This window comes from Sapajus apella, unplaced genomic scaffold (assembly GCF_009761245.1).
Source record: "Sapajus apella isolate SASKATOON/1434 unplaced genomic scaffold, GSC_monkey_1.0 scaffold25, whole genome shotgun sequence".
In the NCBI taxonomy this organism is placed as follows: domain Eukaryota; kingdom Metazoa; phylum Chordata; class Mammalia; order Primates; family Cebidae; genus Sapajus; species Sapajus apella.
In genome coordinates, this window is record NW_022436965.1 from 9,203,274 (window position 1) to 9,227,774 (window position 24,501).

A 24,501-nucleotide genomic window follows, 5' to 3' on the forward strand; every position below is an offset into this window, starting at 1 on the left:
AAGGCGGCGTCTTTGCAGCGGAAGAGAAAACGTGAAAAGAGGTGACCGCGTGCTGTAGGAAACGTGCCTGGTTTCTCAGCCCGGAAGTACCCGAGGTGCTGAACCTGGGTAACTGGGGACCCAGGGCCGCTGGGAGTTTCGGAGGCGCTGTCCGAGGTGCCAGCGATGGCTGTTGGCACACTTTGCCACCCGCGGGGCAGTTGGGCGGCTTTGTCTACCGCAAAGAAAGGGAGGGCGCCTGTCTGAATAAACACGCCCCTAAACAGGGGCACAGCAAAGCAGCACCTGGTGGATGGGAAGGTTTAGAGAACTGCAGAAGGCGAGCGAGAAAGGAGGGCCCAGGCTGGGAAATCCGTAGACTGCCTAGAGGAATATTTGCGGCGGCAGCACACAACACAATGACATCTGTCGGCTTTGTGCAGCGCACCGGCAGGCGTGACTGCGGGGACCCGACCCCTCCCCCGCCCGAAACCCCCACCCTAGCTAGATACGTTCAACTCAGGCAATGGATGGCCCGGGATCACTCTGTGGGAGTGGAACAGGGGAGGGGAGTGCAGGGAGGAGGAGAGAGGGAGAAGCCCAGCCAGGGGTGGCTGTGGGAGGATGCGAACAGCAGCAGGAAGAATATCTGCTTAGAGATGCTCCTTCGTTTCTAATGAGGGGTGCTGCCTAGAAGCACCACGCGCCAGCCAATCATGGAGCTGCTGAGGCAGGAAACTAGGGAAGAAGGAGGGGAAGGCCAGAGGCTGGGGTGGGGGGAGTAGGGAGATGCCCAAGCCCTGGGGGAAAAGAGCTGGGTGCCTGGCTAACACTAGGGACTTAAGGCAGCTCCAGCTGCCTCACTGCTGCACACCTGGAGAGTGGGGGTGGGAAAGAGGGAGAATAGGGGAGACAAGGAGGGGTCTCCTTTGCAGGTACATCCCTCCCAAATCTCCCTCCCAAAGTCCCATGTCTCCAACCCACCCCCATATTTAACACCAGACCACTAGCTTGCCTCCTACTAATCACCTTCACCACCACCCCCCCACCCCCAATTCCTAATGGCCTTGCCAGGCATCCAATCCTCAGTGAAGAACAAGGCAGCAAGCTGCCTAATCAGCAGCCTGCATTTGGTGCACTCGATTAAACCTGCAGAGCAGCTCCTTCCATGCCTGTTCACCCTGACACCACTACCATCAGAGATGGCCCCCACCAGTGCTTTTGGGAGAGCAGTTCCTTTGGAGCTAAGGAGAGAGAAACTGCGTGCACACCTCTGGCCTCGGCGGATAAATGCAGGCCCAGCAGTTCCACCTGGATCCTGGGTACTGAGAGAGCAACCAGCTGGGTCAAGCACTAGGAAGCAAGAGTACCCAACCCAGGACCAAGGAAAGGACGGACCTGATGAGCTGCTCTTCCTTGGCTGAGAAGAGAACTCCAAGTTTGAGCTGTTTGAGCCGTGGCTACAGAGATCACCTCCCCTGACAGACACTCATTCATGCCACTTTCAGTGGAACTTAAACTTAAGTCCCCAGAGTTAGCTGAGTCCCCAGCCAAAAGCCTGTTTTATTTATTCATTTGTCTATCTGTATACAGGATTTTGGCCCAGTGCTCTGGGAGCTTCCGAACTGATAAATCCTCTCATGGAGCCTTGACTTCCCTACAGGAAGACAGTGCAGTATCTCCTGGCTGGTGGGGATAGAAGCAGAGTGGCTGGCTTAAAGGGAGGAAAATGAGACTTGATTATGAAAGGAAGCATTGGGGCAGCCCAATCTTTGTAGAGTGCGGCATGTGAAGGGAGTAGGGGTGGGGAGGGGGCTGGGAATCAGACAAAGCCCAGCCCAGAAAGGGACGCACCCAGGGACACTAGAGATTTCCACACAGAAAAAATAAAAAACCAAAAGCCTTACCTTGAAAAAAACACTAGTGCCCAAACCGGTCTCCAAGGCACCAAGCTTGCCCCTTAGATGCACCGCTTCAGCAAAGGGGCAAATTGGCACCAGGAAGGGGGTGGGGGATACATTCCATGCTAGGTCCCCCGCTTCACCCGAAGAAGGGGGAGAGGGAGTTATGGTGGGCAAGAAAGGATATGGCCAATCGATGAGCTTCTTGGCATATTTCCTGACAATGTTTTCTTCTCCGAAGATGAACAGGGATCTGTTGACGGTGAAACAGTTCTGCCGGACGGGAATGGGGTTGTACAAAGCCATAGTCCGCGCCCTCTGCGCTTTCGTCTGCTTGTAGGCGGCTGCCTGCCCCGAGGCCGGCACGGGGGTTCCTTGCCGGTTTCTGCTCTGGTCCGAGTCTCCATCGCCCGACCCCGGCCTGGCGACCACCGCCTCCCCGAAGCGAGCCATCCTGAAGTTTAAACAGACAGAAGACACACAAAGGTGATCGCAGCCGAACACCCGCACACAGCAACAAGCAGAAAGACACAGGGAGACTCAGAGCCGCATCCAGACAGGCACGGGGACCACCGCCTCTGGGGAGCTCCGCGAGCCCTTCGGAGAGGCAGCAGCAGCAGCCCGCCGCTGTGAACTGTTGAATCTAAATGCAACCTCTGCGAAGCTCCATTCCTCAAGAAGGAAAAAAAAACGGGGGGTAGGGCTTGGGGGTGCTCAGTTTCTGGAGGAAAATATTTTTTTCAAAATGCCAGTGTGTGGTGGTGTTCAGGGATCACAGAGGAGAGGGGTGGAGTAGGCTGCTCTTCAAACATAGCTCCTCTTCTGGCAGACGCACCACCTAGTTCTGGGAGAGAGGCCGGCACCGGCCCGCTAGGTAACAGTTTCGTGATTTATTGGTTGGGGGAAGGGGTAGGAGGGACGGGAAAATGAAAACAAAAGAACTTTTTAAAAAAAAAAATAAACAAACACGAGGACGGGGTTACGGTGACATGCTTTATAACGCCAACCCCCGCGAGTCCATCTAAGAAATTCCACCGCGAAGACTTGGGTCCTTAAATCTACCAGCAGAGAGGCATCCAAAGGTTGGAGAAAGAGGAAGGGAGGAGGGAAGAGCGATACTGAGGTTCCTGCGTAAACCGCAATGCCCAAAATCTCAAAATAAGTCGATCCAAGCGGAGAGAGACAAATGACTTCAAAGCTCCTGCGCCTGGGCTAGAAGTTGAGCAGCATCCAGAGAGCAGCGAAGCCCGAGTGCCAGCATCCGCCCGGAGCGCTCGCCACCGCCGCCTCCCCGGATCAGCATGCAACAGCGATCCGCGGCTGCGCCGCCGAGAGGGCGGGAGCGGGAGCGCGAGCGGGCGGGCGGCGAGCACCGGCGGGCGAGGAACAGGTTGCAGCCGAGCCTCGCGGCCTGGCAGCGCGCTTGTCCACAGCCCGAACTTCCTCACTAACGGCTCGGTCTTCCTCTTCCACCCAGGCAGCGCCCTCCGCGGAGCACTGGCGGGGATGCGGAAGGAGAGGGGGGAGGCGAGGCAGGGGAGGGCGAGCGGAGCGCAGAGGCGCAGCGAGGCGCGCGAGAGCGCCCGGGAGGAGCGGGGGAGGAGCTGGCGAGGCGGGAGAGGCGGGGACGCAGCCGGAAGGCTGAGGTTCCTGGGAGGTGAGGCTGGCTTGCCTACTTGATTTATGTGGCCAAAGGGTAGCGCCCCCGCTGCAAAGGTCCAGTGAAGAATCCCCTTTCCCCCAAGTAAAGCCGAGAGGAGAGGCAGGCGCAGCCGGCGACGCGGCGGAGTCTCCGCAAGAGAGCGAGGGCCTGGTGTGGGACGCACACGCACGCGCGCCTTGGGTCCCCGCAGAGAGGTGTCCCCAGGGCTGTGCCCTGTTCGGTGCCAGGCGTGGTGCCACGGGCCCACCGCCGCCCTGGCGAGGAGTCCGGGCCTTTGCGCGCCACGTTCCATGGCCGCATCGCAGCTCCTCCGCACCTCCGCACCTCCCAGGCTCCACAAACACTGCCAGGGATTTCCAAGAAGACAGCACCCTCTCCCCATCTCCCCACTTAGCATCTGGGAAGCCCCGTGGGGGAGGCTGGGACCTCTGGGGGTTCCACACTCTGCTGTTGGCGCTGGCTCCTGGCAGGACCTTCTGCCCTCACGGGGAGGCCTCCTGGTTCCCCGCTGGCTGAGCCCTGCTCCACCTCTCCTAGAAGGGCCCTCCATGGTGAGCTATGGGCTGAAAATAACCTTCTCGAAATCCGAACAATCGGAAGGATCCCCCCATCTTTTACTCCCAAGTAAGCTCCACGGACTTTCTCAAACCCACCCCATTAATGTAGAAAAAAACAGAATTGGTATCTGAGCTGCAGAGGTGGGAAAAGTGGACTCCAAGCCCCAGGAAAATGCTCCTGTGCTTAGCAGCCAAGCCCTTCCCCACAGGTGACTGGTGGTTTGATCTGAGGACAGAGACCAGCTGTCCCCTCCCATCCCCAAACTAGGTGGGGTACACCGTCCTCTGCGTTTTCCTGTCTTGGCTCAACACATAGTCCTGTCCAAATCCTCCCAACCCGAGCAGTGGAAGGGAAGAAGGAAAGGAGGGTCTAAGGAAGGAAACAAAGACACTGACCAGAGCCCCGAGGCTGGAAACCATGGGTGAGTATGGCTTCACGCCTGTGGTGAGATTAACTGTTGAGAAGTGCATGGCACGTGTGTTCTGCGGGTATGTGTCTATGTGTGGGCAAGGCCATGTGGGCACTGATGTGTGTCTATTGTGTGAGAATGTATGTAAGTGTGTGTGTGTGTGTGTGTGTGTGTGAAGGAAAATTCTCTGAGTACTGGAAATCCAAACGAATGGCCTAACATGTCCAGCCTGCTGCCCTTGGGGAAGGCGTTTGACCTTCTGATGCAGGGGAGCCCACTGAAATTACTATTCAAGGTGAGTCAGCTCTAATTGTTGTTTTGATTTCACATCATTGCCTGACTCTGTCCTTCCTCGTGCTTTAATCAGAGGGTCCTCTTCTGTCTAAACACCTAGTCGGAAGTGGAATGGAGGGACGTTGGTGCTGTGAACCATGAGGTCCCATCAGCCAGTCAGTCACTTAGAACTAGTCCCAAGTGGCTATCTCAATATTCCTGTAAACTGCATAGGGGTAGAAAAAGGGCTTTTAGAAATGATTAAGTGTATGTCACTGCCATAACCCACAGCACAAAATTCATTCAGATCATTCAGTTGAGAAGTATTTTTGAGTACCCTCCACGTGCCAGGCACTGTTGTAGGCACTGAGGATACAATAATGAACAAGATGGGTGAGGACATAAACCATGTACCTTCTTACACTAGATTACACTAGATTGCATAACCTCGCGGGCCAGAAAGCTTCACGAACTTCACTTTCATGCTGTCCTGTCACCCGTTTGCTTTGTGGTCCTGCCTCAGCAGGCTAGGAGGTGGCATACCTTCTTGTTAACGCCCAGAATGAGCAGGGCTCACTAGCCTTTTACCTCCCAGGTGTAGTTTTTGGAACATCAGAGACCCCTGACTTGTCTCTTCAGTGTTATCAGATGGCAGCAGAGATCCTGTACTCCATGTCCTGTGTTCTCTGTGGCTGTTGTAATTCTCTAGAGAACTAGAATGCTCAAGACGGGATAGTACATGTGCAAATGACGTGTACATGATGACACACTGGAGTTGCTGCCTTCTTGCCTTCCAAAAAAACAGGGATCATAAATGCATAGGTTGGGAATAATGTGGAATAACTTAGGAACTTTCAGCACCTAGGTAGGTGAGTTAAAAGGGATAATTCGTGGAGGGTGCAGTCAAAAAGGAAAGGGGCAAACTTAAAGGCGTAATGGCTTTGGGAAGAGACGTGGCGTCAGGGCAGGAGTGCTAGCAGGAAAACACACTCTCATCTTCCACCCCCCACCTGGGGCTGTCGTAGCTCTGGAGAGCTTTGAAATCTATGAATTTCTATACTGGTTTCATGCTCTCTAATCCCCCATTCTACCAGCCCCCAAGGCAGCTACAGTTGTTGGTTTTATTTTATTTTTTAATAGAGAAGGGGAAGTGGGTCTCACTATGTTACCCTGGCTGGTCTGGAACTCCTAGACTCAAGCGATTCACCTGCCTCAGCCTTTCAAAATGCTGGGTGAGCAATCGCGCCTGGCCAGTGGTTACAGTTTTTATGGTGAATAATATATGTGCTTAATAGCTTTCAGTTTACATAAACTCCACAGCTGACCCTGACTCCAAACTTCTGAGCTTAGCCTGGCAACACAGTATCACAACCCTTATTTGACAGACAAAGCAGCAGGGTTTCAGCAATGCTCAGCCGTTTGCCCATGTTTGGTAAGAGGCAGAGTGTGGACTTCTAACACAACTGACTTCCAGTCTGTAGCTCTTTCTAAAACCCATGCTGCCCTTCAGGGCAGCAATAGTGTAATTCTAAATTGTTCGTCAAGAGAAGAAACTATGCCATGACACTAAGCCTATGGAAATGCTATGCTTGCCATCCTCAAATTGAATTTGATCAGAGGCCAAGTGCTCCTGGCACCATGCCCTCAAGATCCAGGAGGATCCTCAGAAAAAGTTCATGATCAGAATATTGCAGTCATGCTCTTCATAAGGGAATTTGGTGGGCATTATCCTTCTAGTGCCCGAAGTTCCACTGTCCTGTTAAAGACCCACAAATGGAAATGTGGAAAATCAGCAGTTAGTCATAACTCTGATTGGAAGCCAGTCTGAAGACCATCTGAAAATCCCTTTCCAGCCTCAGAGTGACAGTAACTGTATTTTCCTGTTGTCAGAGCACCATCTACTGGTCACTTGTGAGATGTCACTGTGAGCCCAAGTGCTTGGCAGCCCAGCACCCTATGCGCTATGCCTCAGAGTCCAGACATTCCTAGGCTCTGACCTCGTTAACAGCCCTCTACTCCTCTGTGGGACTTCGTTCAGGTCCAAGCCCTAAATTTCACCACAGTGCAGCCAGCCCATCTCACAGTACTCAGAAAGTGCAGCCCCACACGCTGGGCACGAGGTCAGCACCACACACACCCTCCCAAGTTAAGATGGGCTTACCAAATGCCCCACATGTTTTTCTGCAAGCAGTGACCTGCCAAGTGGAAACCCAACAGGAGCTAAGGAAGCAAGCGGAGCACTTCCCTAGTTTATCAAGCCCATGAAGACTATTACATTTCAGAGCATTTCTCCCGCAGCCCTTCTACTGCAGTGTATCATTGAGCTACAATCAGGAGTGAAGGAGACTGGTAGGCAGTCCTTCCAGCCTCTTCTGGAAAAGGCAGAAAAGGTGTCCACACTGCTGCAGACCAGACAGGCTGTGGGAGTTTGTACTAAGACAGATCGACACGAGTGGCAAAGCTGGGGACGCAGTTTGCCTGTTACCCTCATTCTGAAGCTCTTCCCAAATCTGTCAGGCCTTGGACCATCTTCATAAGAGATTTCAACCCATCACTGAGAAGTCTGCGGATCTGGGCCTCATCCAGAAGGCCTGTGCCCCTCCCATCAGGCCTGCTCCTTCATCTTCCCCCACTCTGCCAGTTACACTCAGATAGCTTATGCTTAAGTTATCAGAGCCCCTTTTGTTCTATTTTTCCTTCGTTGAGCTTTTCCAAGAAATAGACTCTTATGCAAAGCAGCGCTCTAGGGAACATAATGCAGAGAGGATTTGGGAGTGGGTTCTTAAGAAAAAAGTTGGCAGGAGACCATGTGCAAATGCATAGTGGAGCAGAGGAGCATTATGGCAATGCAGACATCTTGGGAGTCTGGTGGCTTTCACAATACCTCACAGCCCTTACTTGGGTGAAAACATAACTTCACATCCTTATGTAATGTCCGTCCCTAGAATCAGCATCTCTCAGACCTAAGCCTGAGAAGCCCCACATGCCAGCGTGCTATCAGCTAAACACAGGTCAGCAAAGTTGGCCTTAAAATATTTTAAAAGCCATTCATGTATGACAACCCATCACTTCCTGGGCGCCAACTGTAGTGTTATCTCATTGCATCTTTGCAGCAGGACTGTGAGGCACATTCTGTTATCTGACACCCAGAGGGTCAGGGACTTATCCAAGTGCACATAGCTGGGAAATAGCAGAGCTGGATCTCCTAATACTAAGGACAGGATTCTTTGCAATGTGTGGCCATTATTAACATACTGCATGTCAAAATAATATTTTCCTTGCTTAAGAGTCCAGTCATAGGCAGGATCTTAGGCTTTAGAGAGGTAAGGCATGACCTTGAACCAGAGAGTCCCCCAGAGGGTTTAATTGCAAAGCATTCTGCCCCAGTGGGCATACATACCATTCTGCCCTACGGGGCTGTTATGAAAATTAAGTTAGTTGATATGTATAAAGCTCTTAGAACAGCACCTGGCACACAGTAAGTGCTACATAAGTGCTTGTTATGTACATTTCAGCTTCAGTAGCTGTGACCACGGTAACATATGAAAACACTGCGTGTCTACAGGCTTTCTGTTTTTGAAAGCAGACTTCAGAAGTGCAGCCAGGGATGAACACACTCTAATGCGTGCAGGGTGGATAGAGGAGCAAAGACATGTCAGTACCTGAGATCAGGTCAGAAAGAGGAAGAAAGGAAAAAAAAAATAGTAAAGACCAGTCTCTGGGGACCCAAAGGCCATGATACCTGAGAGAGCTGTGTGTTTGTTTACTTATTCATGAATTCCTAAACCCATTTAAGAAATGCTCATTAATCCCCTTTGATGTTCCACACATTGTTCTCAGGGGTTCTGAGTCTCAGAGATAAATTAGACACAGTCACAGCCTCTAAGAACTTACAGTTCAAAAGAGGAGAAGGGAAAATGTACCCACGAAGGGCTCGAATACAAGGCAGGATGTGGAGTGCACCATAGGAGAGCACTGGGAAGAACAGAGGGGGAGCCATCCCCTCCCACTGGAGGCAGCCAGAAAAGGGAAGGATCCAAACGAGATCTCTGAAAGAGTTAGTGTTGGCGGCATGGAGCAGCAGCCTGGAGCATGAGTGTTTAGGATGTGGGGGGTACACAAGATGCGTGGGGTTGATTACTCAATTGGCGTTTTTATTTTCTTTCGATGTATCTAGGATCACGAAGATTATAGCATTACCACTTCAGTCCTTTATTTTCCATAAGATGAGGTCACTGTTCAGCCCAGAGAAAACCCAAAAATATGCTTACCCTAATAGATATTAACCTTTATTGGGAAAGTTGATTTGGAGGCTCAGAGTTTAGCCCTAGATAGCAAAGGATCCCACGCCAACCACCATCTGCCTCTCCTGCCAACCTCAGGGCCCAACCTTGCTGCTCAGCCAAAGCAAAGTGCAGCAGGAGGACTCAGAGTGCTCCAGCTCCCACTGATGGGGGTGAGCAGAGCGTGAGAGCAACCGGCAGGAGCACATCCATCCATCCACCCCCACGACCTGTTGATTCAGAAAACACAACACAGCCCACACCTTGCAAAGCCTGCTCAGCCCGACTGGGGTCATGCTGATTCATTCATTCAGCAGACGTGCAATTAGCACCTTCCACGTGTCAGGCATTCTGTCAGGGGCTAGCTCCAAGGAGGCAGTGCCTAGGAGAAGGTGCCCAGGTTGGATTCGTGTCTTCCTTCTCTTGATCCACTCCCTACATTTCTCTCTTGAAGATAATGCCGCAGTAACAAAAAATGCAGCTCACAGTAGCACTCAAGCCTAGAGGTGCCCTGAAGACCCAGAGAAGAGAACAAGATTCCACTGCACCCACCAATCTTGGCTCTCCAAGGACCCTTTGTGTTGGAATCATCAGCAGATTAAGCCACCACCTGTCCATCACCACACCCTCTCTCTCCTACTCTCTCCTACACTGAGCAGCTGGTTACACCCACCTAGTATAAAATAATCAGAGTGAAGAAGGCATTCCCATATGATATGGACTTAAGGCCAGTTTTGAAATGTACACCTGGGCAGGCCATTTACTGGCTCTGCCCCTCCCACTCCACAGAAATTGCTCTGAGACTCCTACAGAACCCTGATGGTCCTTTACCCTCCTTCTCCTTGACCACTCTACCGCATTTGATGCCACTGACCTTCCTGCTCCTCAGAGATCATCCTTCTTGGAATCCCAGTCACCACATCTCCCAGTTTCTCACCGTTTCCTTCTCCTCCTCTTACTGCTGTCACCTCTGGGGCACCCGCGGGTCTGTCCCCAACCCCTTTCTCTCCTCTGACTTCTTTCCCTTCAAGGTTATATCCTTACCTGCCATTGCAACTGCCCCCTCCACACCACATCTAGCTCCTAGCCCTCACCTTTCACCTTGTTTCCAGACCCAGGTGTCCAGTGAAGTTATGGGTAGCTACATATGGATTGTCCCTCATCCCCAAACTCAATGTGGGTAAAAGTGAAGTCACTGCAATTCCTTCAAATCAAGTTCCCCTCCTAAAATGCCAGTTTCCATGCATGTTTCATTGTCATCACCTAACCTCAGTGGGTCCTCACTGCCTATAACGTGGCCAAACGCCTTAGCCTGACAGTTCAAGGCAATCAGAATTCAACCTATCTTTCCAACACCGTGTCCTCACACACCATAGTATGAGGTACATAAATAAACACGCCACACCCACTCCTGCCTCAAAGTCCTGCTCACAGCACCTGCTTCACACTGCCCCAAGAACCACCTTCCTCTTCTCTGCTTCTCCCACTCCTAGGCCTCTTTCTGTGCACAGTTCAGTTGAAATCTGCTCTCCCATCAAGCCTTTCATAATTGTTCCAGCTCTATGACCTTACCTCCTATAAACTCACAGAGCTTCTGTATCGTTCATAGTAGTACCGTGTTTTCTCACTGATGTTGTCATGACTGTAACTTCACCATTATGTTCATATTTAATTTTTCAATTATGTATGCCTTATCTCCTCAACTATGGTGTAGCTTCTCAAGAGTAGAGGACATATCTTTCCCTTTGTTTTATTACCTAGAGTGCCTGCATTATGTTATCCTCACAGCAAGCCTTTGCAAAATGAATAGTCAATGAATGCCTGAATCTGCAGCAACTGTTAATGGTGAAAAAGGGTTTGAGTGTCAGTCAGGTATCTGGCCCCTGTCTGAGGAACTACCCTTCCCCTAATACATTCTAGCTCTGATGAGGAGCCCTTCTCTGCTGCCAGGTGTTTCCAGCTTCTTGTGAGTTGAGTGGCCATCAACCTAGATGATAGAAACAGGAATAAATGTACTTCTCTTGTAGGAGATTAAGTGCCTCTAACTCAGAGGGAACCTCTCCAGCATGCTAACTGCCCAAGCCCCATCTTATCAATCATTAAATAAGAGGGTTCATTGTCTTATGAGGAATATCTCTTGCTGTTAGAAACAGAGTTGAAATAAGATCTGGGGAGTCAGTTATTAAAAGGAAATAGCTCCCCACCTAAAGAATATTTTCAGATCCCTTTCCACAGAAAATTAAACATAAAAAGTCCTGCTTTAAAAAAAAAACAACAAACCACTAATTGGTTCTATCACTTCTTTGAAAAAAAAATTAAAAAGGCAAATGTCATCATGCCTATTTCCCTTATGAAGAATTACATAAGAAAATGACACACACATGTTTGCAAAGACCCATGCACGCTAGATTCTGATGTGATCCCAAGTTCTGTCAGCCAAGTGTACAAACACGCAAGTTATCTTCACATGCTCTGGGAGCCTGCAGACAGGCTTAATGCAGTACATTCAAACTTGAAGAATGGCAGGCGCTTTTGCAGATTTCTGAATATTCCCAATGTGCCATTTACAAAGTGGAAAGGTGGAAATGTAATTCTCAATCAAGAGAGACTTTCTGAAATACTCTTCTGTAACGCCACTGACAAGCCAGCTCCTTGGACACACACATACACGCACACTGACGATTTAGCTTTTTCCTATAAAGACTTGTATCTTTTCATAAAACCACCCCATCTCTGGATCATATTTTTCAATAATATTCTTCCATATGTAGTCAAGTACTAACAGAATAATTTAAGGCTTCCAGTTTTGCTACTTTCCTTTTGTTTAATAATCTCTAGTTTCATATTGCAAATTCTGGAGCTATTAAAAAAAATCAAAGAAAAAATGGACATGGATCAAACAAGGAAAGAATAATCGCAAAGAAAAGTACAGGCGATGCTGTTTGTATTATTTGTCCTAGGTATTAAATACTTACTACGTGCAAGGCTCCACACTAACTAGATTCACTTTCCTTATTTCTCAGAACAAGTCCATGTGGTAAGTGCTGTTATAAACCCCATTTTACAATAAGAGAAGCAAGACTGGAAGAGAAATGACTTCCCTGATGGTCACATAGGTGGTAGGTGACATAGCAGAAGGTCAGTCCTAGGTCGACCGGACTTCGAAACCCATTATCTTAGCCACTTTAATCCCTCTCACTGATATCATTAATAGAGGTTTGAGCTAGGGCATAGAGATTGCATGATGATTCTGCAGTTCCAAGAGGCAAGAATATATCCAGACTCTACAGATGGTGCCAAAGGGCCTCAGAATAAATGAGTTACCAGGGTGGAAACAATACCAGCAGGCGTGCACCTCAGTCCTGCTTGGGTTTATAGCTTTACATGCAAAAATGGCAAAAGTAGTGCCTGCCCTCTGAACCGCGTGGGGCTACTGATAAACCAAATGTGACGATACATTCTTAGCCCGACCCGCTGCTGCTACTGCTGCTGTCATCATGCACTGCAATGTGCCAGAGCAGCAGGAGTCAGGCCAAGAACTGAGTGCTAATTCAAAACTTATTTCACCATTCAAAACTTCTCAGAATTCAAAGGGTCTGCTATTGCCCACAATTTATGCATGACGAGCATGGCTTTACACCATTTACTTGTTTTTCAGTGAATGACCAAGTCTATCCAAAACATCCCAACCCTGAACTCCCTGGTAGGTCAGCCGCAGGTAGCTATCTGCAAAAGTTATTGGCCAAACTCTGGAGAGGTCAGGAAGGGAGGGAAGGGAGGAAGGGGGGAGAGAATAGTTGTTCATCCATAGAAAATAGGGGTCTGCTGCATTGTAGATACAAATATTGTACAGTGCTGTGTTCAGCAAATCCAAGGGTAGCACTGCTCCTACCATTCAGGAACATCGATCCTGGTCATCAGTTCTAACTTTAATTTTTTTTTCATGAATACTGTTGCTGCCAGTGCGTGCCACTGAAGGACTCTGCAAATTTAAATCCTCCAGCATCTCAACTTGTTGTTTTCCTGCCTGCACTCCAGCAGGTAAAACGCCCACAGACTCACAGTGCTCTGGGCTGTAGAATTCACAGGAGTCTATAATGTTCAGGTTATTTTTAAACTTTGAGGCCACTCTCCCTCCCCACGAACAGCAGGCCTGCCATTTAGAACGGTGTTTAACCCACACCCCACCTACTTTGAAACTTTAGCTTTTTATGTTAAAAGAAGCAATACCTCAAGCGTGCGCATGAACACACACACACACACACACACACACACAACACGCATCTAAAAACTAAAGACAGTCACTAGCTCACTGGGAGTGAAAGACCCAGCTCACAGATTGATGTTGAGATTGTAGAGACGACGGGTATGAAAATGCTTTGTAAACTCAGTTGCCTGCCACTATACGTGGTATTACTATTCTATTTACAGGTGCAGATACCAGGCATTATAGGTGATGTCAAAGACAGCTTCCTTTTTTAAAAAATAAATTTAATTGTGTACATTTGAGATGTACAACAGGATGTTATGGGATACATATAGACAGTAAAATGGTTACTACAGTGAAGCAGATTACCATCCATTATCTCACATAGTTTTTGTGTGACAAGATCAGCTGATATCTACTTATTTAACACAAGTCCCTAACACAGTATAATTTTATTAACTTTATTGCACATGCCCCACATTAGATCACTAGACTCATTCATCCTGCATACCCGCTACTTTGTATCCTTTGATCTACATCTCCCCACTTCCTCCTCCAGTTCCCCACACCCACTGGAGCTAACCACTGTTTCATTCTCTATTTTATTCTACATATGTGAGATCATGCAATGTTTTTCTTTGTGTGTCTATTTCACTTAGGATAATATCCTCCAAGTCCATCCATGTTGGGGCAAATGGCAGGATCTACTTCTTTTTTAAGGCAGAATAACAATCCAGAGAGAGAGAGAGAGAGAGAGAGAGAGAGAGAGAGAGAGAGAGAGGGAGAGAGTGTGTGTGTGTGTGTGTGTGTGTGTGTGTGTGTGTGTGTCTACATATACCACATTTTCTTCATCCATTCATCCATTGACGAACATTTAGTTTTTTCCATATCCTAGTTATTGTAAATAGTGCTGCAATGAATGTGAGAGTGCAGATATCTTTATCAAGTGGTGATATCAGAAAAGAAATTACTTTCACTGAGGGTGAAAGACCCAGTTTACAGAATGATGCTGAAATTGTTGAGATGATGTGTATGAAAATGCTTTGTAAACACCGAGTGTCACACCACGGTGGGTGGTGCTATTGTTATGTTTTCAGGGACAGACACCAGCCATTATAGATGATGTCAAAAAACAACTTGTAGGCCAGGCACGGTGGCTCACACCTGTAATTCCAGCACATTGGGAGGCCAAGGCGGTGGATCACCTGAGGCCAGGAGTTCGAGACCAGCCTGACCAAAATGGTGAAACCCTGTCTCTACTAAAAATACAAAAATTAGCCAGACATGGTGGCACATGCCTGTAATCCCAACTACTCAGGAGGCTAAGGCAGAAGAATTGCTTAAAATCGGGAGGTAGAGGTTGCAGTGAGCCAAGATCCCACCACTGGACTCCAGCCTGAGTGACAGAGTGAGACTCTTGTCTTAAAAAAAAAAACCACCTGTTATTTCCAAAAGGGAATTATATCACTACAATCAAAGCGTTCAAGGCCCTTTATTTGCCCAAAGAGCCACACAGAAGTTGGCCAAGAGGTGTTAGGTTGTAATTTTCTTCAAATTAATTACATTTTTTAATTGAAAAACATTGGGAGAAAAGGGAAAGAAATTCTGAAAACAACCAAAAGAGTATTAAGTTAAAAAAAATCAAAGAAACTCTTCAAAGCAGCAACAACCACCAGCATCTGTGCAAGGCTGAAGCATTATATGCCTTGTTGATATGCACAAGAATCCTACAAAGTCGGTATGGTTAGCTTCAGCCATTTCTCAAGGCGAGTAAAGATCAGAGAAACTACATTTCTACACTAAGATCACACACGGCTACACTTGGAGCCCGGACCTGCCTAATACCAGAGGCCACATCTTACTACTGTCCTTTGCTATGGTTTGAATGTTTGCATCGCCTTCAAAATTCACATTAAAACTTAATCCCCAGTGCAGAAGTATTAACAGCTAAGTTCTTTAGGACATGATTAAGCCATCAGGGCTAATCTCATGGATGGGATTAATGTTTTGTGAAAGGGCTGGAGAGAAGTAGCTAGGCCCCTTTTATCCATCAGCTTTCTGCCATGTGAGGACACTGCCATCAGCGACTCTGGAGGAAGCAGCATTCCAGGAAGCAAAGACCACATCCTCGACAAACACCACTGACCCTGCCAGTGCTTTGATCTTTGACTGCCCAGCCTCCGTAACTGTGAGAAATAAATCTGTGCTGTTTATAAATTACCCGGTCTAGAGCATTTTGTTACAGGAGCAAAAATAGACTAAGACAACCTTACTGCAAGAGACAAGCTGAAGGAGAAATTGTAGCCTGAAACTTAAGACTAAATGAGGAGAGTTTCAAGGGCCCAGAGGAGAAGACTAGGGGGTCACTCCGGACTTGATAAGAGCCAAGCAGTAGGCACAAAGCCTCCTCCAACCTTTACCTGGGAACCGTAGGCTTTGCGTGAACTACAGATCCCCGTGTAACCACTTGGCCATCAAGGCTATGGGGAACAGGATGGCACAGGCAAAATCAATCATAGAAGGTCCCCAAATGTCCTCCCCTTGGTGGTATACCTCTCAGGGGAAAAGGCATTGTTGCCACAGTGCCCTAGGAACCTATTAGAAAATAAATCAAGGCCAGATGTGGCAGCTGACGCCTGTAATCCCAGCACTTTGGGGAGCCAAGATGGGAGGATCACTTGAAGCCAGGAGTTTGAGATCAGCCTGGGCCACATAGTGAGCATCTGTCTCTACAAAAAATAAAAATAATTAGCCAAATGTTTTGGCACATGTCTGTATCCCAGCTACTCAGGAGGCTGAGATGGGAGGAATGCTTGAAGCCAGGAGTTCAAGGCTGCAGTGAGCTGTGATCACACCACTGCACTGCAGCCTGGGTGATAGAGAGCCCAACTCTAAAAAAAAAAAAAAAATGTTTTTAGAGACTTTTGTCTCAAAAAAAAAAAAAAAATCAAGCAGCTTGCTCACGCTCACTTGTGCGTTCTCGTGCATGCTCTCTCTGTCTCTCTCTTGCTCTCTCTCTCTCTCTGTCTGCAAATCTTTTAAACAAAACTCTTAACGTGCAGGAGGGATGACTCACTGGAGAGCCTCCTCCACTCCCCCTCCCTCCTCACCCTCTGGCTGAAGCACTGAGAAGTGATAACATGATAAGGTGGCTCAACACTTTTACAGCTAAATATGTTTCAGGGAATTTTTTCACCCCAGAGTCTGTTTCCCTGGAGGCTACTAGGGTGTGCATGCATTCTTATGCATCGGGGCTCAGCATGAACTGGCTTTCCTCTTCCTGCCTCCCTCAGGAGCATTTCCAAACTTCTCCTCCTTCCTCCCTAACTGCCTCTTCACCTTTCCTTTTCCTGCCTCCTAAACGGGAACACTCCTCAGATCCTGGTTTCTACCCTCTTCACCATGTATGCACTCTCTTGGTGATTTCATCCATATGGATGGCTTCAACTGAGGCTAATATCCGGAAGACTCCCAAACCTTTATCTTTGGCTCTGGTTTTTTTTCTTTTTTTTTTTTCTTTTCTTTTTTTAAAGTCTGGTACCACATTCACCATGGCTTAAATGGGCTCCTCCACCTGGGTGGCCTGACAATGCCATGAACCAGCCAGTTTAAAAGCAAACTCACCCTCTTTCCCTAGGATCCAGCTCCCCGCTAGGTGTCTAATGCTGTTGGCAGCACTGCAGCCTCCTCCTAACTCAGGCACAAAACTTTGGATGCATCCTTGACTCCAACTCCTACTACAGCCATTCCCCAAGCCCCCCACCTTTTCTCTCTATGCCACTGTCACAGTCTTCCTGTCCTTTCCATTTGCACCACCCCCCATCAAGCCAGTACTACCTTCTATTCAGGAGATGGGCAGAGTCTCCTCCTCCACCTTCCTCTTCCAGGTTCTACCACAAAAATCCAGTGCACAGCTCAACTCTGACCCTATCTCACCTTTCAGTGCAATGAAATTGTACAGGGTTTGTACAGGGTTGTATTCCCAGTGCCTAGAATAGTGTCCGGTAAAAAAATAATAATAAATAATTTTTTTTTTTAGTTGAATGCACAAATGAGTTTTCTAGTGCCTATAAACTATTACTATCTAATCATAAGATCTTATCATCTTAGGGTTGGAAGAAAACTTACATGTCATCCAGTCCAAGTACTTATTACCCACCATGATGCTCCTAAGCAGTGTCTCCTCCTATGAAGCAGGACTGTTCACCCTTCCTTAGAACACCTTGGAATTATCGTCCCACATATCATTTCTCGTTTTCTTTCTCCCTTCCTTACCCTTTCTTCCATTGCCACCTGTCAAAAAATTATTTAGACTTAAAAGCCCAGTCCATATGCTACCTCCCTTATGAAGCCATTTGTGGCCATATGGAAAAAGTGATCTCTCTCTCCTCTGAGTGCTGCTGACGCTTTATGTTGCCCTGCCTAAGATACTGTGGTGTATACATCCTGGCCCCCCACTATATTGCAAGGGGCTTGGCTCATTTATCTTTGCATTCTCCGTAGTAACTAATGCACTGCCTTATGTCTAGTGGACTCTGAATACATGTTTCTTGAATGAATGAATAAATGCACAAATAAATGGTAACTATGAACAAAGGCAAGTGGACACAAGCAGGACATGGACTCCTTAGGATCTGCACCATGTTGGGAAGTTGCTGTGGGAGAAGCTACAAGTGATAAAACTGTTCTGAAGACAATCAGCTCCAGGAAGCCCATCCTCAACCCTCTCCTCACAGGTACTGGTACGTGTTTGGTACAACTCGCCAACCTAACCTGACAAGATGAATGACCCAGTGCATGGGGGCAGACGCAGTGGTCACCGTGAGCGTGCAAAGCTCACAACATCGCAAGTACAATATTTTGTTCTCTGGTAGAAAATGGGGAAATGTTTTCAACTCATTTCACTTCCTTCATGCATCTAGAGCTGTGATGTGGGCTGAAGTGGTTGGTGTTGGACAGATGGGTAATAACCTAATCTAGCCACACACATCAACCTCCTCCTCTAACCCCTCCATGTTACAGATAAGACACGTAGAGAAGGGTGTCTTAACTCAGCATGATTGGCATTTCTGAGTCAGATAATTCTTTGTCATAGCAGGGCTGTCCTTGCATTGTAGGATGTTCAGCAGCATCCCTGGCCTGTAACCACTAGACACCAGACACACTTCCCCCACTGAGCTGTGACAATCAAAAATGTTTCCAAACATTGCTAAATGACCCTTGGGGCCCAAAGCACCTCCCAGTTGAGACTACTGGTGTAGAATAAATAAATACATGGCTCTAGGTCATAGGACTCATCAACATCATGACCAGAATGCAGGAACCCCAGTGGAATGCATTTGCCTCGCTACGTACACTTTCATTTTCTCCCTCACATCTAGTAAGTCACAGCCTTTAAGAGTTGGGGTGAACTCAGAGCTGCACCTCTGGTTTTCTGATGGTCTCACAGGCGTGCACAGGGCTCCACGCCTTAAGATAAAAGAAACTAAAGGGACAGCAGAGTCTGAAGAGACAACCCAAGCTGAAAAGAAAAAGTGGCCTCAGCCTGTCATCATCAGTTTAAGGTTTATCAACTAAAGCTGAAATAAATAGGATTTCTCCTGACACTTTGGATACTAAGAAATGTGGTCACAAGCCCTGCAAAACAGTGTGTCCCCCTCAGTCCGCTATCTCTGCAGCGAAAACTCCTACACCCGTGCTTCCAACTCAACCCTGTGTACCCTCACCCCCTGCTTTTCCTTGTTTCCTTTCCCTTCTTATTTTTAAAGCTACAGGAAAACTTGAATCCTTCAGCTTCTCTGGTCACCAACACCCTTAGAAAGCTTTTCTTCTAGAATTTGTCTTCACTAGAATTTGAGAACTATCTCCCGGCTTTCTGAGTCTGATCTCTCATTTCCTAAAAAGGCTCGATCACTTCAGGCAAGATATTTTCGGGAGCTACTGATAAGGACTTACCAATGATCACTTTTCCAGGTGAACTGCCATTAGCTAAGCACTCATGTACCATCTGAGGGGGCAGAAAGTAATTGCCCATTAACGTACTGCTGTTTCTCACCCACTTCCTTCCTCAAATCTTCCCCTACGCCCTGTCCGGCACTCTTACTAACCTCTCCATTAGGAACATCTAGTTTTAAGTCTTGGAGGACTGTGTATATTCCCCAGGGACTGTTTTATGCTTTCCTATTTTATTCTCTTTGTAAAAGTCATTCAAGGATTCAGTACTAGAAAGATGGCAGAATAAGAAAATCTCTTGCTACACATTTCTAGAAAAACCAAAGTACAGAAATATATTTTCAAATATATTTGAAAAGATATATTGCTGAACTTGAAAGTTATAAAAGGAAATCCCTAGGAGGAATTGAAAAACAAAGAGGAAGCATGTGAATCGAAGCTGCAGCTGTCCCATAAGCAGTAACTAGTTCTGGTAACAAAGATGATTTAATGGGTGGAGTTTTTTGTGCGTTTTGTTTTGTTTTGTTATGAGACAGAGTCTCCGTCACCCAGGCTGGAGTACAGTGGCCTCATCTCAGCTCACTGCAACGTCTGCCTCCCAGGCTCATGCAATTCTCATGTCTTAGCCTCCCTAGTAGCTGGGACCACAGGCACACGCCACCACACCAGGCTTAAGTTTTGTTTTGTTTTGTTTGTATTTTTAGTGGAAATTTGGTTTTGCATGTTTTGTATTTTTAGTAGAAATTTGGTTTTGCCAGGTTGGTCACAAACTCCTGTCTTCAAGTGATCCACCAGCTCTGGCCTCTCAAAGTGCTGGGATTACAGGCGTGAAACCACCACACTCAGCCAAATGAGTAAGTTTTAATGTCCACTCCAGAGCAAGTGATAAGGTCTTAAGACCTTTATGTGGACAGAAGTTGGAACTAAGACTCTGCACTAAGCTATGACACTTAAAGAACTGTACCTTCAGTTAAATAAACTGCATGAAAATCAACTCTACAGCAAAAGTAGATAACACAGAAGCTTCTGTCTCTGAATGAATGAGAAAAAGCAAAACCCTGAGAAATCAAAACCCAAGATTGTATGTGACATGGATTTATGGGCTGAATTTACACTACATGTTCAGTGGGGCTCAGGAACCCTTAGGCCAAGAAAACAATTCCCCTGGGTCAAGTAAGAAAACCAAACAAAACTACTCTAAGAGGCTACTCTCACAATCCATAGTACACTGCATTTATATTGGAAAAGCAAGCACTACTAAACATGACTTGCAGTCAAAATTTTTGAAGCATATGAGGAAATAATCCAGCATAAGGAAAGAAGAAAAGTTAGTTGATACAAAGAATAAGAAGATTAGAACCCCAGAACTTGAAATAATAGAAAAGGTATATAAAGAAATAAAATAATAGAATACAATGAAATGAAAAAAGATAACTTGAAAAAGTGGCAAATACAAAATTTCTTGTAATAAAATATATAATCATAGAAATTAAAGGCAATAGATAGTTAACTATTAGATTATATACAACTAAGGAGAGTGTCAGTAAACAGGAAGATACGGGACATAAGATAATATATATGAGGATAAACTCTCCAGTATACAGCCCAGGAAGATAAAAATATAGAAAATACAATTAAAGTTAACAGACATGGAAGATGGAATGAAGAGGTCCAACATATATCTCATGGGAATTCTATAAAGAGATAATAGAGACAGTGGCCACTGTAGACTGCAGAAAGGCAATATTTGAAGATCTACAGGACAAATTTTCTAGTATTGATGAAAGATATAAATCCTTCAAGTCAAGAATTTCAATGAATTCTAAGGAGGATAAATAAAAATAAATTCAACCTAAACACATTCTAGTGAATATCAAAAGTTCCAAAATTATGAAGAAAAGAATCTTGAAAGCATCCTGAGAGAAAAAACAGATTACTTACAAGAAGCAGCAATTAGATTATCAATTATAATGATAGAGGCCAGAAAATGATAGAATAATATCGAGTATTAAAAATACTCAGCTAAATTGACTCGAAACTGAAATAAAGACTTTTCCAGGAAAATAGAGTTTACTATTCAAGTTCAGGTGAAATGAGTACTATAAGACATGTCTTAGGGAGGAAATTTAAATGGAAGAAAAAAAGTGGCCTGCAAGAAAATGGCATAAGGCGCAAAAGATATTAATAGATATAATGACAATTGTATTTGTATATATAATGTCTAATTTATGAATACATATACAAAAAGGGAACTAAATTACTAACCAACGATGCCATGTAAAGTGGGCAGGATGGTCAGAGGTAAGGTGGTGTTCACAGGGAACACAGACTAAGTCAGGACATAGCTATAAAGTGAGATATCAGTCTAGGACACCCACTAAAACTGCTTCTATTCAGTATTGGACTTGAAGTACTAGTCAATGTAATAAGTAAAGAAAAAGAAATATATATATATATAAAGGAAAAATCAAAGCTGTCATTAGTCACAGGTGATGCTCCCTGCATCCAAAATATAAAAGTTGCCTCCAAAAAAAATAACAAAAACAAAACAAAACCAAAAAAGAAAGGCCACTCATAGTAGCAAGAGAATTCTACAAGGATGGTGGACATGAAATCAGTGTACAAAAATACAAGTTCTGGTACACCTAAAACAAAGAATCAGAAAACATAATGATAAGAAGACACCATGCAATAGCAACAAAACTATAAGATACCTAAAGAAAACCCAATCAGAGATGTGAAGAAAAATTTTAAACTCTCTTGAGGGACTTTAAGAAAGATCCAAATGTAAGAAGAAATATGTCATGCCCAGGGACTTAAAAAAAAAAAATAGCTTAACTATGGCAAGCCTCCCCCCAGGTTAATCTATACATTTATTCAATTTCAATTAAAACCTTATCTTTTTAGTGAAATGTGACAAGGTGATTCTAAAAATCATGTGATGAATAAAGATCCAATACCCAAGACAATTTGGCAAGTATATAGGGAGAATTTGCCTTAATATACCAAAACTACCAGGTTATAAAAACTAAATTAGTGAGACATGGGTGAACGGGATACACAAATAGACCAGTGGAATAAAATGAGGTGCCTGGAAACAGCAGATAAGAATTGCCTACTCACTAAATGGTGTTGAGCCAAAGGACTAATCATAGCAGAGAAAAAATAGATAAAATTGGAGCCCACCTCACACTATACACAAAAATTAATTCCAGATAGATTAAAAGAGCCAAATGTGATAAGCAAAACTGTAAAAAATGTTAGTTAAAAAATATAAATGACTTCTTTTTTATCTCAGTGTGTGGAAGAAATGTTTAAATGAGACAAGATGAACAAAAATCATCAAAAAAGGCAGATACATTTTACCATTCTAAAATTAATAACTCTGTATAACAAAAAGCACCATAAACAAAGTGGAAAAGACGGGTCATGTGGGGGAGAAGATGCTGACAACTCACAAACTGTATCTAGAATATATACAAGGACTCTCAGAAATCATACGAAAAATACATACACCTGATAGAAATATGGGCAGAGAATATGAATCTACAATTTTCATAAGAGGAAATCCAAACGGCCAGCAAACATATGTTCAATGCCCAATTTCATTAGTAATCAGGGAAAGTGCAATTAATTCAATAACTGGATTCCATTTCACACCCATGAGGTTGGCACACTTTAAATAATTCTGAGCATCTCAAGTAACATTGAAGAGACACAGAAATGGGAGTTCTGCATATGATATCTAGAATGGAAATGACACATTTACTCTGGAGAGCAAGGTGTTACTTAACACAACAGTCCCCACCTTATCCACAGTTTCACTTCTCTCAGAATCAGTTACCCTCAGTCAACCAGGGTCCAAAAATATTAAGGTATTTTTAGAGAGGAGAGAGAAACGATATAAGTTATGTGACTAACTTTCATTACAGTATATTGCATAATTGTTCTATTTTATTAATAGTTATTATTGCTCATTTCTTCCTGTGTCTAATTTATAAATTAAACTTTATCATAGGTATGGATGTATAGGAAACATAGAGTATTTTTAGGATTTGGTACTATCTGTGGTTTGAGGCATCCACTGGGGGGCTCATCCCTTGCAGATAAGGGGAGACTACTGTACCTAATAAAAGTTGGAAATGTTCATTCCAAAACTCAGCACTTCTACTTTTAGGTGCCTGTCCCAGAGAAAATCTCTGACATGTACCCAAGGAGACATGGACGAGGATGATCATTTTAATATTACCTGTCATAACAAAAAATTAGAGCAACCTAGCCTCCCCTTAGAAGGGGAGCAAATTAAGAACCTGTGATTTATTTATACAATGGAGTTCTATACAGAAAGTGAAACAATGAATTCAGTATACATGTAATGATACTGGTAAATCTTAAAAACAGATGTTCATTTTGCTGCAAAAGGACACATTCTATGTATAGCTTAAAACTTTAAAACAAAAAATTCATATACATACTTTTTTGTTAATGCATATGTAGTAAAATTATAAAAATTCACATGGTAATGAAATATCAATTTCAGAAGAGTGATGATTTCTGGAGCAAGGAACAAAGAATGAGCATACAAAATGCATCTGTAACATTGTATTTATTTGAAAATGGGAAAGAGATGAAGCAAATATGGCAAATATTATTATGTATTTAATCTTGGTAGTGGGTACATGGGTGTCTCTTGTTTTCTATACAAATGTTTGAAATTTGTCACAATTAAGTGTTTAGGAGAAGTTCAAGAGATATTCTTACTAATTGAAATACCCAGAGCTGGCAAAGATGAGCTCAATCTCATTCACTTGGGTGAGGGTGGAATTAGCACCATCTTTCCTGAGGGAGAGAGGGCAATACTTCTCAAGAGTCATAAATATGTGCACAGCCTATGCCCCAGTAATTCCAATCATAGGAATTTCTCTTTTTGAGATCATTAGAGTTGCACACAAAGATGCATTTAGAAAAGTGGTCACTGGATTGTTTGCTTGAACATTAAAAACTACAAAACCTTTTTGTATCATTGTACTAAGTGGACAAGAAGAAGAAATTGGTTATCAAATCATAAGAATCACATAAGTGAATTCTTGCAATTATTAAAATCACATGTTAACATTATATTTAATGACATAGAACACTCTTCATAATGTATTATTAATCAGTAGCACTGGTTACAAAAGCAAGATTGCATACTATAATCCCCATTAGCATAACAAACTGTAAATGGGTATATGTATGTATGTGAATGTACATACAGGTATATATGCGAGGGGGAA

General features: G+C 45.1%; 1 protein-coding gene and 1 long non-coding RNA gene across 9 annotated transcripts in view; one reads left to right on the forward strand and one right to left on the reverse strand.

The window, feature by feature from the left end:
* Positions 1-24,501, reverse strand: part of CACNA1E (calcium voltage-gated channel subunit alpha1 E) — a 502,806-nt gene that overhangs the window by 330,942 nt on the left and 147,363 nt on the right. For all 8 annotated transcript variants that reach the window (XM_032291227.1, XM_032291223.1, XM_032291222.1 and 5 more), the window contains one exon: positions 2,068-2,334. In XM_032291227.1, coding sequence (XP_032147118.1) covers positions 2,068-2,334 — 267 coding nt within the window. The remainder of the gene's footprint in view (positions 1-2,067; positions 2,335-24,501) is intronic.
* On the forward strand, positions 3,509-15,493 carry LOC116560052. Its single transcript, XR_004272763.1, has 2 exons — positions 3,509-4,522; positions 15,328-15,493. It is a non-coding gene; the product is annotated as an uncharacterized LOC116560052 (long non-coding RNA).